General features: G+C 48.6%; 1 protein-coding gene across 9 annotated transcripts in view; it reads left to right on the plus strand.

Moving 5' to 3' along the window:
- The window catches only part of PTK2 (protein tyrosine kinase 2), a 100,459-nt gene that overhangs the window by 14,683 nt on the left and 69,087 nt on the right, over nucleotides 1-16,689 (plus strand). For all 9 annotated transcript variants that reach the window (XM_015561492.1, XM_015561465.1, XM_015561468.1 and 6 more), the window contains 6 exons: nucleotides 115-341; nucleotides 2,780-2,946; nucleotides 7,847-7,934; nucleotides 11,222-11,301; nucleotides 12,081-12,143; nucleotides 13,743-13,797. In XM_015561492.1, the coding sequence (XP_015416978.1) occupies nucleotides 147-341; nucleotides 2,780-2,946; nucleotides 7,847-7,934; nucleotides 11,222-11,301; nucleotides 12,081-12,143; nucleotides 13,743-13,797 (648 nt within the window). In that variant the 5' untranslated portion in view covers nucleotides 115-146. The remainder of the gene's footprint in view (nucleotides 1-114; nucleotides 342-2,779; nucleotides 2,947-7,846; nucleotides 7,935-11,221; nucleotides 11,302-12,080; nucleotides 12,144-13,742; nucleotides 13,798-16,689) is intronic.

The raw sequence follows: 16,689 nt of genomic DNA on the forward strand, positions 1-16,689 counted from the left end.
CTCAGTTCTCAAGCCCGGGGAGAGGCTATGAAACTGCTGTTCATGTGGTCACCAGCGGGTCATCAGTCGGCAGCTCAGATACTGCATGGTGAAAACCTTTTTTTTCTCTTACAGAATATGACAGGTACCTAGCATCTAGCAAAATAATGGCAGCTGCTTACCTGGACCCAAACTTGAATCACACACCGAATTCGAGTGCCAAGACGCACCTGGGCACTGGTGCGGAAAGGTCCCCGGGAGCCATGGAGCGAGTGCTAAAAGTCTTTCATTATTTTGAAAGCAACAGCGAGCCGACCACGTGGGCCAGTATTATCAGGCATGGAGATGCTACGGATGTCAGGGTAAGCGCATTTCCTAGGAAACAAAGTCAGTGTGTGCAGGTAAATGTTAATAGCACTCACAAACAGGTAAAGCAGTGCCTCTTATCCCATAGTACAGAAATGTTAACTCTTTCTTTATAGTATTCATTCTACTCATGTGTGCCTGACCAGAGTGTAGATTATTGTAAAATTTCTTAGGAAAATAATAACCGAATTATATATTATTTATATAATGCCATCGACTTGTTTTTCTCCCCTGGTTTTCTTTTTAATTCTTTAAAGGACACACAAAAAAAAAAACAAAGCAATGAAAACAGCCTCTGATACTTAGGAAGTAAAGTTATTTTCTAGAAAGTGTAATTTTGAAGGTATTTGCATGACTCCAGATAGGACAGATTCTTAAAAGTTGTTGACTGTCTTCTACATACCAGACATGGGCCAGGCTCTGGGGCGAGCAGAGTCCCCTGCTCGCACAGCTCGCGGTCTGTGGGGAGATGCCCATGGCCTTCCCTGAGCGCAGAGGTGCTTCCCCGTGATTCCCAGAGACGGGGAAGCCCACGGCGCCCTGGGTGTGCGAGTGGCCTGGGCAGGTCTCCCGTGGGCGGTGTGTGAGGGTCTGTGAGCCTGTCCAGTCAGTGCTGCTTCTCTGGGGGGCTCCTGTGGGTGTCCCGGGTCCTGAGGACATGGAGCAGCCTGGCGAGGGGTCACAAGGAAGGGTACCCAGAGACGCTGGGGCTTCTCCTGGGTGCTGATGGCCAATAGCATGATCAGGAATGGCGTGTGCCCTGCACTTGTGCTGTCTGGGCATGGAAGACAGACGTGAACGTGGACGACTAGACGGACAGACGGGAGCTGTAGCCCCAGCGGGAGGAAGGAAGCCGGCACACTGAGCTGCTGGGGGCAGAGAGGAGCTGTGCTGCACAGGGAGCGGTGTCAGTGTGCGCTGGGTTGGGAACTGGCAGAGCTGAGGGCACGGACAAAGACGCCTTTGTGGGAATTTGAAAGAGGCGCCAGCCCGTCCTGTGTGGCTCAGGGAGCTGAGTGTTGGCCAGGAGAAGCTGCAGAAGTCGCCTGAGAGAAATGCGAGAAAAGAGGTCCCTTCCTCTAGGCAGACCCCACCTCGGAGCTTGGGCCCCTGGCTGGGCACCCTCTGGTGGGACACAGCCTGCCCCGGCCTTCCGGGTCGCCCTGTCACAGATGCCTGGCCTTGAACCCAAAGCCAGATAGGACACTTGATGCCTAGCCTGGCTCCACCCGCCCTCCCTGTCCTGTGTGGGTTCTTGAGGAAGCTGTCCTTTCTCTTCCAGCCTGGTCCTTTGTTCCCTCCCCTGACACTCTCCTGTGCTGGACACAGAGCTTGTCCCGGACGGAGCAGTCTGACAGGGAGGTTGGCTACGTGCAGGCACCAGGAGCGCAGCACACGACCTGCCTGAGCGTGGCCACTTGGGGTCCTCGCAGTGTTTGCATGTACTGTCCCCTCGTATGGGGAGGGCTGGGCGCTCCTTAATAGTGTTGTCGACAGCGCTGTGCTGTCGTGAAGAAATAGTACCCAGTGTGGGACTTTCAAGATGTGTCTCACATCTTCAGTTACATCACAGCTTCAGGTAATTGTGAGTTTTAAAAACCAGTGGTTTTCTCTAATAGACATTTATGTGTTAATAGCAGCATTTAAAAGGGTATTAATGGCCTAAAAGCTTGGGAAGGTTTCAGGGACGGTGACTAGCACACCCTCACACAAGGGCAGTGAGGGTTTTGTCAGTCTCCAGTGAGTGTCCGTGTGCCTGTGACTTCGCACCTGTGCAGGTACCGCGAGCCAGGCCTGCACCTCCTCGCCACAGGCCCAGAAACGGCCTTTCCCAGGGACTGGCCCTGCTGGCCTTTCAGAGATGACCTTCACCTTCTCGCACACCCTGGGCCACAGGTGTTAGAGCATCAGCTGGGGGGCTTTGCTGGGCTGCTGCATATTCATCTGTGGAGCACGGAGAGTGGTTAGGCCCAACTTCAAATAACTTTTCATATTGCATCAGTATTATCAGAAATATAGCTTAGTTGTATGTTCCCAAATGTGTGTTTTTAAAAAATGATGTTAATTGCAGCCGGGTCTCGAATAATACGCTGTCCTTGGTTCAGAAAGTATAACGCCCCCCGGGGCCTGGTCCCCAGCAGTGACGCCAGGAAGGGTGGCAAGGCGGCCGGCGCGAGGGGCCGCAGACGGTGTGTGGTTCCCAGGCCTGTTTACCAGCAGAGAAAGGGAAGAGCCTCGTTTTGTTTTAACTTTTCCCTGTTCATACAAATGCTATCTGAGGGAAAAGAGTCCAAGGTGAAATTACCTAATTTACTTACCTTGAAACGCTTTTACCAAAGGATTCTGATAATTGATGAAAAGGAATGACCGTTGCATTAGTTTTTAGCACATAGTTTTTGGTGTGTAACGGCTGCTTTTGTGGGGATGTTTTCAGGGCATCATTCAGAAGATCGTGGACAGTCACAAAGTGAAGCACGTGGCCTGCTACGGATTTCGGCTCAGTCACCTCCGGTCAGAGGAGGTGCACTGGCTCCACCTGGACATGGGCGTCTCCAGCGTGAGGGAGAAGTACGAGCTCGCACACCCGCCGGAGGAGTGGAAGTAAGATCACACGCCTGCTGGGGGCGCTCTCGCGGGCCTGTTTCCTGTGTTCAGTCACGCACCAGAGGGTGAACGTGTGAGCTTTCTTTTCACACCAGTTGCCCTTGCGACTCCTGGGTGAAGTTGGCTGGTAACTGTTGACCAGTGACCTGTGCTAACTTGTGTTCAGTCTGCCTGGGGCACCGCTGACTTCCGCCATGATGGTCTGTTGCCGCTCCCCCTTCCCTTGTCTGTGCTGCTTGTTCGGACTCCACTCCGACAGCTCTGGCCCGACCCCCCCGTCAGTTCTGCGGCACCCTTTAGTGCAGCAGGACTTGATGCGCCCAGGAGGCCACGTCAGCGACCTCGTCACTGGGCTGCATCGCCTGCTCTGTGGTCCGGGGCTGAGTAATGGATGTTCGCAGGGGGCATTACAGCAGGAAGTGACCGCCTGCCGTGGTCGGCAAACCGCGGCTTTTGTGGCCCATGCGCAGAAATCGATATTTTGTGGAAGAGCCACACTCAAGGGGCCAAAGGGCCGCATGTGGCTCACAAGCCGTGGTTTGCCGACCACTGGCCTAGTGCCTCGCGCTAATGAACTGGCGCTTCGGGGGAGCTAGAGGAGTCCCCTGCAGTTGCACTTCCCTGTTCTCACCTGGTGATGGTGGTAGGAGGCCTTACGTCTGACAGTTACACTGGAGAGAGATGGCTGTGGAGACAGGCCCCTTGTTTGTCGCCACTGCAGGAACAGAGGAGATTGTGACTGTAGCGAGTCAGGTGGCAGCAAGCTCGCTGTGCACATCGGCATCAGTTCTACATTTTCAGAGAAAAGCTAACATGCTTAGCTTCACAACCTCTAGTTGAATTAAATCTTGTGCCAGTTAGAGTTAATTAAACAAATGACTTGTATTTTCAGATTTACCAATTAGCAGGAACTGAGTGAACAAAATATCCCGTGACAACATAGTTTGGTTGATTTACATCAATGGCTAGTGGAGGTTTGACCTCCAGCTGTTTAGTCTGTTAATCAAATAAGTGTTTTAAAACTTAAGACTATCTTTCCCTGAATGCTCAGTGGTTAGAGCGTTGGCCATGCACTGAAGGGCCTTGGGTTCAATTCCCAGTCAAGGGCATGTACCAGGGTTGCAGGCTCTATCACTGGCCCTGACGTGTGGGAGGCAGTCAATCGATGTGTTTCTCTCACATCGATGTTTCTCTCTGTCTGTCTCCCTCCCTCCCTCCCTTCCACTCTCTCTAAAAACAAAAATATCCTCAGGTGAGGATTAACAACAACAACAACAAAAAAACAAAATAAAAAAACCAAACAAGACAGAACGCGTGAGCTGCAGGAACGCAACTGTGTGGATGGATCTTAGCCAGACACCACTGTGTGACAGACGTTAAGTCCCTGGACCATGCACTGCTGCGTCCGTTCGTTTTTTGGGTTTTTTTTAAACATTTTTAAAAAAATATATATTTTATTGATTTTTTACAGAGAAGAAGGGAGAGAGATAGAGAGTTAGAAACATCGATGATGAGAGAAACATCGATCAGCTGCCTCCTGCACCGGGGATGTGCTCGCAACCCAAGCACATGCCCTTGACCGGAATCGAACCTGGGACCTTTCAGTCCGCAGGCCGACGCTCTATCCACTGAGCCAAACCGGTTTTGGCCGTTCGTTTTTTGTTGTGTGATTTTTCCTCTGTCTTTAAAGAGGACACGACGTGACATGCTGCTATAAAGTTAAAATCAAAATAACCCTAAATTGCCGTTGGGAAATACGTGCTGGGGAAGACAGCATGGGCATATAGCTGAAGAGGCAGAGGGCAGTAGGCAGTCCAGAGCCCCTGCAGGGGGAGCAGCTTTCCTCAACCCCGTGAGACCCCAAAGGAACCGGGGCTGACCTAGGGGCTTCCTGGTGCACACGAGCCCCGTCCCTGCTTCCTTCTCAGCTGGTCCAAGAGCTTGCCCACCTGTCATGGGGGCGGTCCCTGGGAGATGCCAGTTAAGTAGCTGGTATTGGTAGCACCTGAGTCAGCCAGATTTGTTTAAACTGCGATGCCACACCGAGTTTATAATGCAGCAAAGGGTGTTGTGCAGTTTTGAGAGGTTTTTGTCAAACAGGTTTAAACGTAAAGTTTTATACTTGGATAATTAAATTCTAGATAACTGAATTTTGATAACCATTTCAGTTATTTGGAATCCCCTAGGTGGAGGGGATGGTTTGGCTTCTCGGTGGGTTAATCAGTTATACTTAGGCTGTAGGAGTTTGGGGGGACTGGCGGTCCTTTCAGATGGTGAGTCGGGGCTCGGAGGTCCAGGTCCCAGAGGAGGCTCCCTTGGCATTTGAGAGAGTGTCGGGGCTTTGCAGAGCAACTGAAAAAGAAAATCCTTTTCATTGTTGCCAAGATGTGGGTCACGTCCTCCTGTTCAGCGTGTCCCTGCTCACTGGGCTCACAGCTCACTCTGCAAAGAGGGTTTTTCTCAGATCTTTACAGGAGAAAACTCTTAGCTGGAGGAAAGGCGTCCTTTTCTGAAGAGGACAAAGAAAACGAGAACTGGGAGTGTAGGGCGTTTCAGATTGTATTTTGGTACAGTTTTTTGTGTGTGTGTGCTCTTGAAATGACATTCCCTATGCGTCCTTAATTTGAAAAGCCAGTGTTTTGTTGTAATACTGAGTTCAACAAGAGATCTTAAAAAGATTGACAGCCACAAGACAGTAAGCAGGAACCTCTGACACATTTGGAAGTGACACCGTTAAAAACCAGGATGGACTTCTGAGTGTGCTGATTCATTAAACGTTCACTGATGCTTCTGCACCAGACACTGACCGACAAGGACGATGAGTTTCTAGTCTGTGCTGGGCAGCTGGTCTTTACCAGCCAAGCTCCCTAACCCGGTTCCATCATTCATCAAGGACGTGCCAGCTAAAATCACTGTGCACTATTGCAATAAACAAACATCAGTGTGACCAAATGAAAAGGCTAGGAATGCCAGGGAGAATGAGGGTGTCGAGGAGCCAGGACGCCCCATGCTGCTGGTGGGAGTGTCAGCTGATACATCTCTTGCTTATTCACTGGCTTGGTGATACTGCATAAAGCTACAGTGTGTACAGTTATCATCCAGCTGTGCAGCTCCAGTGGCTACGCAGCAGAAAGGTGTACATGTGCTCCCCAGAAGATGTGTGGGAGTCTTCCTTATGGGAGATAAACACACACACACACACACACACACAGAATGAGAATGAGAATTCTGGTGAAATCCGTTTGTTTCAACCATTCTTGAAGCTTGGCTTCCTGAGCAAATAGATTACTTTTATGCTTAGAGGAAGAAAAAAAATGAGTGTTTGGGCATTATTCCAAACTAGAGGCCCGGTGCACAAAAATTTGTGCACTCAGGAGGGTCCCTCAGCCCAGCCTGTGCCCTCTCGCAGTCTGGGACCCCTTGGGGGATGACCACCTGCTGGCTTAGGCCGGCTCTCCGGGGGATTGGGCCTAAGCTGGTAGTCAGGCATCCCTCTGGCAGCCCGGGAGCCCTCGGGGGATGCCCACTTGCCAGCGGGGAGCAGGCCTAAGCCGTAGTCAGACATCCTTAGCGCTGCTGAGGAGGCAGGAGAGGCTCCCAACACCACTGCTGTACTGGCAGCCGTCAGCCTGGCTTGTGGCTGAGCAGACCTCCCCCAGGGGGAGCACACTGACTGCCAGAGGGCAGCTCCTGCATTGAGCGTCTGCCCTCTGGTGGTCAGTGTGTGTCATAGTGACCAGTCATTCCCAGTCATTCTGCTGTTAGGGTCAATTTGCATATTACTCTTTTATTATATAGGATAGAGGCCTGGTGCACGGGTGGGGGCTGGCTGGTTTGCCCTGAAGCGTGTCCTGGATCAGGGTGGGGGTCCCACTGAGGTTCCTGGCCAGCCTGGGTGAGGGGCTGAGGGTCGTTTTCAGGCTGGTCAAGCCTCCCAGTGGAGTCCCTCACCCCATGGTGGTGTGGCCAGCCTTGGTGAGGGGCTGAGGGCTGTTTTCAGGATGGCCACACCCCCTTCAGGGTGGTGGTCCCTACTGGGGTGCCTGGCTAGCCTGGGTGAGGAGCTGAGGGCCATTTTCAGGCTGGCCACAGCCCCTTCAGGATTGGAGGGGGGTCCCGCTGGGTTTGCCTGGCCAGCCTGGGTGAGGGGCTGATGGCTGTTTTCAGGTTGGCTGCACCCCCCGGTGACCCAAGTTCCCAGCCTGTCCTTTTTTCTTTTCCTTTTTTTCATCAGGTATCTGGGATTTATTTATCTTCTATAATTGAAACTTTGTAGCCTTGAGCGGGAAGCTTGGCTTCCTCCATTGCTAGGGGCAACCCAAGCCTCCTGCTCGCTCCAGCTCCGTGGCAGCTGCCATCTTTGTGACAGAGTGACGGAGCGATGGCTAATTTGCATATCACTCTTTTATTAGATAGGATAGTCAAAAAATGGAAACAACTCAAGTGGCCATCAACAGTTATTGGCTGAATGGTTGTGTGTGTCACACTTTTCAGCTTTGAGCAAACTCCAGCTGCTAGATGCGGGCAAATCTCATGAACACGTTGGTGAATGAAGGGAGCCCGGCACGAAGGGTGCCCCCGTGTGAGTCCCTGTGGGTGAGGTCAGCCATGCGGAGCGTGCGGGGGCGCGGCCCCAGCAGCGGTGGGCGTGGCTAAGGGCTGGAGGGCTGCTGGGCTTCTCCACAGGCCCTCTCTGCCGAGTTGTGGAGCTGAGGACACTTACGTGCTCGCTTTTGTGCTGAAAATAAAACATTTACAGATTAGTTATATTCTAACTTATTTTTTAAATATTTCAGAGTAATTGGCAATGCCATACACACCATCAGATTGTAATTGTAGCGATGAATTGAGGAAATTACTGATTTCTGATTGTTCTATTGTGTGTATTATTTTTTAGGTATGAATTGAGAATTCGTTATTTGCCAAAAGGATTTCTAAACCAGTTTACTGAAGACAAGCCAACTTTGAATTTCTTCTATCAACAGGTATAGGAGGGTGATTTAACAGACTTTTTTTCTTTATTTCTTTGAATTTTACTTATTACATAGCTTTATTTTAAGAATTAGATGAAATCTAACATTTGGGAGAATATAAGTTTGTCACTCTTAGCTAGTGAGAACTTAGGAACTTTGGACACTTGGTGAATTTTTGTATGCTTGGGCAACTCTTAACGTAATTTTATGTGGAGACAGTAAGTCCTAGGTGACACAGCGTCGCTCACTCTCTGATTCAAGTTTAGTTCACAGGCCTGAGTGTCAGCACGCTCAGCAGATGCAGACTTTGTGTCAGAGCTGACTGCACCTGTATAACCTCAAAAGCAGTTTCCATAATGAGCCAGGATTGGCTTTTTTACACCAAGAGGAGCTTGCTGTTCGCCCCTGACAGTATTAGTGAGGCAGTAAACACGTGGCATAGAGGAACCAACACAGTTTTACAACCAAGTAAATCTTACTGGTTAGTATAGTGAGCTGTGCCCTCAACATGTCTAGTGAATATCAGAGACACTTGAACGACAATTTGCCACTAAATGCGCTTTTATTTCTTAATCATTTTATTGCGAGTCAGTGTCTGTTCTGAATCTGAATGGCAGCACCCGAATGCCTTGGGCGTGACGTTCTGTGTGCGGGCGGTGCGCAGGGACTCCTGTGTTGTGATGCGTTTCCTGGTGTGTTTGCTGTGCCCTGTTATTCTGTTGAACTTCACACCTGGGAATCCCGAGGATCTAGATGGGGGGATGATGGGCATCCCTCAGTGTTATCTCTTGTTATTCGTTCTGTTTCAGGAGAATCTGTATTTCTGTTGTTTTGGCTTTTTTATCAGGTTAGATATGAAGGAATCATGTTTAGATTCTCTCTGCCACCATTCTCAGAGAAGCGGAGAGGGAACTTACAGTAACCTCCCTTACTGTTATTATTTATTCTGAAAGCTCATCTGTACTCCCCTGTTCCTTGTGTCCCGTGCTCTGGGATGGTGTCGTGAGGAAAACCTGTCAGTGGAACCATAGTGGGTGTTGGTGGCTGACTTGTTGGACATTGTTCCATGGATGTAGAGTTTCATTTAAAGATGCCTCAAATGGGACTCCCAGTGTGAGACAGGGTGAATGATTCACTCAATGTTTTTGACCCATTTTAGAATTTCTGAAAGATATTAATCAGCACACTATAAATAAACTAGAATCTTGTGATAACTTATTCACTATAGAGCAAGAGTCTATAAAAACAAGTTTTGACACTAAAGCTAATGGCTCATTCTAAAACAAAACTATTGGCTTACCCTGAAATAGAGTTTTCCCTTTGCCATATAGTATTTTATTCCTCTTTCTCTCTCTGAACTTGTACTTGTTAAAAGTGTGAATATTTGGTTGGTAACCTCTTGCAAGCAGTGGTGGCCATTGGTTTGAAGAGCTGCGACAATGTTTAGTCAAGAAGTATTTGTATTGCCCGGCCGGCGTGTCTCAGTGGTTGAGTATCAACCTATGAACCAGGCGGTGATGGTTCCATTCCTGGTCAGAGCACACGCCCAGGTTGTGGGCTCCATCCCCAGCGTGGGGCGAGCAGGAGGCAGCTGATCAATGGTTTTCTCTCATCATTGATGTTTCTGTCTCTCTCTCCCTCTCCCTTCCTCTCTGAAATCAATAAAAATATGTATTTTTTTTTTAAAAAAGAAGTTATCATATTAGCTGAACTTGTACAGAAACCATTAGCATTATTGAAATTGTTGGCTCTTAGGATGCCTGGTCTGACATGAAGTTGTCATTGTTTTGTCTACAGATATTTTAAGATTTAGATGAGTATGTCTGTCCCTTGGCTCGCAACACTGAATGGAACACCATGACTTAACTCTGGTGTAGAAGCTAACCGCGCCTGGGGAAGTGTGCCTGATGCCCGGCACACTGTTTTCTGTCGTCCAGTCTTACTTCTGGGCTTCGGGGTCTGTGGACAAAGTTGTTAGCTGACAGAGTATTCAGAAGAGAGCAAAGCAAAACACAAACTCTCCTGTGGGGGCCAAGGCACTGAGCTGACATATAGAATCAAGTATGGAGTAGTTTAGGGTTAATACTTTCTGTTAGAGCCCTAGCTGGTTTGGCTCAGTGGATAAAGCGTTGGCCTGTGGACTGAAGGGTCCCAGGTTCGATACTGGTCAAGGACACGTACCTTGGTTGCAGGTTCTTCCTTGGCCAGGCAGGCCCTGGTTGGGGCTCGTGCAGGAGGCAACCAATCGATGTGTTTGTTTCACATTGATATTTCTCTCTGTCTCTCCCTCTCTTCCAGTCTCTAAAATTCAGTGGAAAAATACCCTCAGGTGAGGATTAGGAAAACCAAAAAATTCCTGTTAGAGATGTGAGTGGGTTTTATATTACACCCTGTGCTGCATTCTATTGCACAGTAAGATGAAAAACTCAAATATAATACATGAATTTGGTTTTGGTGAATGAAATAAAGCAAATGATTACATTTTCCCACCTGAAAATAGTGTTTAAAGATCATGGGATTAATCTTTAAGACAGCCTTATGGTGATGTATGTTCCTCGACTGGAATTGATATTCTGCTGTGGGGAGAGTGGAGCCCTGTTTGGAGGGGAGAGCATTTCCCTTCATGGAGGTCCCCCCGGTGCTTCCTAGCGTGAGCATCAGTGCAGGTGCTGAGCCCGTCATGGCCGTCGGAAAGAGGCGTATTCCCTGCTTCACCTGAACAGGTCCTCCCGCGGAGAGGTGCTCTGTGGTCGCGTGGACTCGTTGTGGGAAGGCATTTGTAAAATTCTGTTAGATTCTCCTCTTTACGTGAGGTGTTGAGCATGTTCTATTATTTTGCAGATGGATCACAGGTGGTGGGTAGGCGGAAGCACGTCAGTTGCAGAGTTCACTGGATGTTGAAATATGTAGATGTTCCTGGTCTTGCACGAAGGTCCAAAAAATGCTGAAGTTTGAGTTAGAAAATATGTCCACTGCGAATTTGCATGGGAATAGGGGCCCCCCCTCCAGCTTTCCCTTCTGACAGTAGGAAGGGTGTAGAGCAGCTCGAAGTGATTCTGACGAAATTTGTTGTTTCTTAAAGTCCCATGTGCATGCTCATAGGTTACACCAGCTCTTCTTAGGAGGAGAGGCTCGTGTTAGATCTTTCACTGTTTTTTTTTATTATTCATCTTCATGTCCCACATCGAGCGTCATTACTGACAGTATGTATACAGTATGCAAAAGTGAACATCTATTGAATGAGTAAGTCTAAAATGTATTTTTTTAAACAGCAGTGTTTTCCCATTCCTTTGTCGCAGGTGAAGAGTGATTATATGTTGGAGATCGCGGACCAAGTAGACCAGGACATCGCTTTGAAGTTGGGTTGTCTAGAAATACGGTAAGGCGCTAACTGCACAGTCTTTATGCATCAGTGGCTTTTGTTATTTTGGGAAATCACTCAGGTATTTTCCTTTTCTCATAAAGATTACCAATAAAATATTGAATAAAATGTGAGCGACAACTTGAGGACAATTCTCTTGCATGTCTGATGCGGTTGCCCTGTGATGTGGGCCTCCACCTGAGTGGGTGTGGCTCCGACTGTGTGCGCACCCTTGAGGGAAGGTGACGTTCAGAAGTAGCGAATGTAGCTGGTCCCTTACGGCTGGAATCTGTGCCTCGTCTTTCCAGAGAGTCAGACCTGCTTCCCCTTAAAGGGGAAAGGAGGCTGTTCAGTAGAAATAGTCTGGGTTGCCCTGGCCGGGTGGCTCAGTTGTTGAGTGTTGTCCTGAGCACTGAAAGGTCTCATTCGGTTCCCAGTCAGGGCACATAACCAGATTGTGGGTTCAATCTCCAGTCAGGGTGCGTGTGGGAGGCAACCAATCAATGTTTCTCTCGAATGCTCTCCCTCTCCCTTTTTCTCTCTAAAAAATTAATAAAAACATTTTTTAAAAATAGTAAAAATTTCAAAAAAAGAAATAGTTCTGGCTCAATCCATTGTGCTTCATTAGGACGTGGGGACATGCTGCGAACTAGATTCGTTCTGTATTCGAGTTCATCAGAATGTTTGTGGCTGAGCCACTGGGTAGTTAAGTCCCTCCCACCCTCACAGTTTTTATCATTGGACAACATAGACATCCTTTACACGCGTATAAAGCTTCACATCTTTCCTGATTTTAGGCGATCGTACTGGGAGATGCGGGGCAATGCACTGGAGAAGAAGTCTAACTATGAAGTATTAGAGTAAGTATCACACGTTGGAAACGAGCCTTCTGGAAGCAAATATTCAGAACTAGCTCATTCTTCAAATTGTAGTTTTCATTAGTTGAGCTTTACTTGAAAGTAAATATTATTTAAAACATACTAGGAACTAATGTAGAAGTTTCTAGAGGGTGTCGGGGTGGGGGGCAGCACTTGATATCTGAGATGGTTGTCTACTCCAAGTTTTGGAGAAGGAGTGTGGGCAGGTGGGGGGCTGCTGATCGGGCAGCAGGCTAATCCAGGAGGGGAGACCAGCTTTTGCGAAGGCACAGAAACTTGATGAGATAACGGCTGGAAAACCGTCACTTTGTTTTGGATAGAACACCTTGCTCTGAGGAGACACTTGGGTTACTCTTGATATTTTTATTCTAAAAATCATCGGATCCAACTTTAGAGAATGGGAAAAGCAGTATCCAGAAATTTAAATTTTCACCCTGGAGTCACATCGGTGCTGCAGATTGGGAAAGATGAGAAATTAGAGAAGTAAATGGAAACCAGGGGCTTCGTGAATGAGCGGATAGTTGAAACCAGGGCAAGTGTGTTATGGAGCCAACAAGCATGTTATAAAGATGGCGTGAACCCCACAGTAAAGACCAGTCAGGTCGTGGAGGAGAGGGTTAGACTTTGGGTGTGAGATCAACCACATGCACTGGCGTGATTCCTGTATGACGCCGCTGACCTCCATGTGTTTTAAATATTTTATATTCACCTTATTTGTTTCCTTATGTGATTCTGAGCAGAAACCTGTGCCCCTGGTCTGCTGACGCTCCTTGCTGTGTCCCGGCTTTATTTCGTCTTACCAGCTCATGACTGCCACCTAGTGGCCAAAAGCCCTGGGCACTTGGTCCTCAAAGGAAAAAAGAAAGCTCCTTGCCCATCCGTTTCCTTGGCCAGAGTGCTGGAGCTCCTGTAATGCGATTGCTTTGTAGCCTGATCTAAAGAAAGCTACCGGCTTCCAGCATTCTCACACCCTCAGCCTTTGTCCTCAGCAAATCCCCGAATCTCTTGCTTCCTGTGTGAGCCTGAGATGATGAACCTCGACTGGGTCAAGGTGTCCCTTACTCAGAAAGTTCAATTTAAAAAAGAATCCGCCTTTAGGATTGATTCACAGTTTATTTTTTTAAACTCCCATAGTCTGTCCCCCTTTTGTTGCCTAACCCGGCCCATCTGCAAGTACAGCATCGCCCCTTGACATGGCGCTGGGAGAAGAGCAGTTTACTGTGCATTGCCGTTTCAAAGAGGCAATATTTAAAATGGGTTCCAGTAAGTGTTCAAAGAACAAAAGACTTTCTACTTAAACCACATTGCACTGACGTCTTCTGCGTATGTGTAGATCAGCGGTCGCCAACCTTTCGGACCTCACGGACCACCAGTGGTCCGCAGACCACCGGTTGGCAACCGCTGGTCTAGATGATGACTAGTCCTGTCCCTTCGGTGGCCTTGCTGGTGAGCTGGAATGTTGTGTCCTTCCTTCCTGGATCGCATGTGCAGGGATAAATAGGTCACACTCCTGGCCTCTTGCAGTAGTGTCATTCTGTTCATTGACTTGGTGTTATTGTTACAAATCTTTTTCTATTTCAGAAAAGATGTTGGTTTGAAGCGGTTTTTCCCCAGGAGTTTACTGGATTCTGTCAAGGTAATTAGAGTTCACTGTATCACAGTCAGATGGCCACTTACTCACACCCCCTGTGATAGGCGGTTTCCTCCCTCGTGTCTAAGTTGTGATGTTGTAGGCACAGCTTCCTGCTCCTTACTCTTCGAGAGTGTCAGAAGCTGTCACAGCTGAGGAGACAGGAGACTCGAGTAAGTGAGAGCCTGACGGTCAAAGGGAGGAGTGCACAGTGTCCTCGGTGGACAGACAGTGGTGCAGTGGACAGGGCCGGACCAAGGCCACGGAAGGTGTCCACTGGGTGGGGCTCTGCTGTCTGCTGGTTTGAGAAGTTGCTCTCCAGTTCCCAGGTGATGAAATAAAGTGCTTTCTAGAGCAGCAGTGGGCACTCCGTTTCATTCTTAGAGAAACAGTAATTCTCATGTCCGATTAGCAGGTGCCAGTGCGGGCTTGGCACTTAGTCAAGCACAGAATCCCCGGCTTAGGAGTCACTCAGCACTCCATTGTGGGCATCTGCTGCGTGCCAGGTCCTGAGCGTGGGCGACAGGGAGAGTGAACCTGGTGTCTGCATGAAAAGTTCCCATCTGATACAGGCCCCTGTGGGCAGGTTGAAAAGAAGCACCCATGCTCATGGCAGCAGCATTTACAGTAGCCAAGACAGGGAGCAACTTCTGCGTCCATCGATGGATGAATGGATAGAGAAGATGCACACTCAGTGGAACAGTACTCAGCCGTAAAAAGATCCTGCCCTAGCCGATGTGGCTCAGTGGATAGAGTGTCGGACTGCGGACTGAAGGGGTCCCAGGTTCGATTCCAGTCAAGGGCACATGCCTGGGTTGTGGGCTCGATCCCCCGTGGGGGGTGTGCAGGAGGCAGCTAATCAATGATTCTCATCATTGATGTTTATCTCTCCCTCTTCCTTCCTCTCTGAAATCAATAAAAATATATATTAAAAAAGCAGCAACAGCAGATCCTGCCATGTGACAGCATGGCTGTTCCTGGAGGGCAAGTGCTGGGTGAAATCAGTTAGAGACAAATACCGTGTGATTTCACTCCTATGTGGGATCTAAAGTCCAGATCCCACACAAAACAGACCCAACTTATAGACACAGACAACAGATGGGTGGATGCCAGAGGCGGGGACGGTGGTGAAATGGGGGAAGAGTCAAAAGGCACAGACTTGCAATTACCAAATAAATGTCCCGGGTGTGATGCACAGCACGTGATTGCAGCTGATGAGACTGTCTTGCATATTTGAACGTTGCAAAGAGTAGCTTTTAAAAGTTATCTTCTCAAGAAAAAAATTTGCAACTCTGTGAGGTGATGGGTATAACCAGACATTGGGGCCATCATTTTGCAATATATTCAAATACTGAGTCATTGTGTGGTCTGCTAACACCACGTTAAACTAACACAACGTTATGTCAGTTATATCTCATTTTTTAAAAAGCACACTTTGTATGCACTGTTAACATATCTGTATTTAGCAGTCTGTTCTTTCTTTATTGGAAATTTTCTTTAGCATTACATCATAACCTTTTCATCTGGAAGCCCTAGGCATCCATTGTTGCTAGCGGCATTTGATAAGTATTCGGTTGACTGATACGAAATTATTTTTGTGTTGTAATTTCTGATACTCTGACCTAATAATACTACTTTATTATTATTATTGTTATTATTATTATTATTATGATTTTAGTCCTCACCTGAGGATATTTTTCCATTAATTTTTAAAGAGTGGAAGGGAGAGGGGAGAGAAACATCGATGTGAGAGAGACACATCAATTGGTCGCCTCCCACAGGAGCCCCAACCAGAGCCAGGGATCGAGTCTGAAACTGAGGTACATGCCCTTTGACCGGAATGCAATCTAGGACCCTCCAGTCCACAGGCCAACACTATCCCCTGACCCAGCCAGCTAAGGCCATGCGGCTTCATTTTGAGGAAGTGTCACATTCTGAGTAGTTTGCTCTATGTGAATTCGTTTGAAGTTGAATAGCAGGCGGGGACAGATGGGATGCCTTGTTTCCCATGCAGATGAAGGGCATATTGTTCCTCTACTTCCTCATGCATTGATGCCGGTGAGCAGTGTGCTCCCACGTGTCTGTGTGTGAGTCCCACCCCGTGCTCACTGTGCTCCCATGTGTTTGTGTCTGATCCCACCCCGTGCTCACTGTGCTCCCATGTGTTTGTGTCTGATCCCACCCCGTGCTCACTGTGCTCCCATGTGTTTGTGTCTGATCCCACCCCGTGCTCACTGTGCTCCCATGTGTTTGTGTCTGATCCCACCCAGTGCTCACTGTGCTCACTGTGCTCTCCGTCTGATCCCACCCCGTGCTCTCCTTTTCAGAGCCCCTGCGTGTGCATAGTTTTCTCATATTTCTTCATGGAATTCCGTGACGGGACTTCAGTGTCTGTCACCATCACACAGCCGTTCTTAGGGCTGGGAGAGAGCTGGGTAGACAGGCCCCGCGGCGTGCGTTCCTACAGACAGCCCTGCAGAGCCTTTGTGCCAAGCCTGCCATTCTGTGACCGTCCTGAGGGGCATGTCCTGGATTTCCCATGCTGGGTCAAGAGCGTGGTTTTCTAAGGTTTCTGGTGGGAGATGCCAAGTCCGTCGGAAAGGCTGCACTGACGGCCCCCCTCGCAATGGGCCAGTGAGTGCTGCGGCTCCTCGCCTGTGCCAGGTCCCTGTCACGGGCAGGGGCATGTTTTTAATGCCTCACTCTTTACATGTTTGAATGAACCAACGTTACCTTACACATTTCCATCTACTATACAAAGCTTGGAGCCGCTGTACTGTACACTGGAAAGTGGTGCAGGGGGTGTTTCGGTGTCTCTGTGTTTTATTATCGCTATTTAACAAGAAACAGCTCTGACGAGTGGCATTTGCAAAGCTGGGACAGGTGCACCAAGTGTAG

Source organism: Myotis davidii, unplaced genomic scaffold, assembly GCF_000327345.1.
Source record: "Myotis davidii unplaced genomic scaffold, ASM32734v1 scaffold30, whole genome shotgun sequence".
Classification (NCBI taxonomy): domain Eukaryota; kingdom Metazoa; phylum Chordata; class Mammalia; order Chiroptera; family Vespertilionidae; genus Myotis; species Myotis davidii.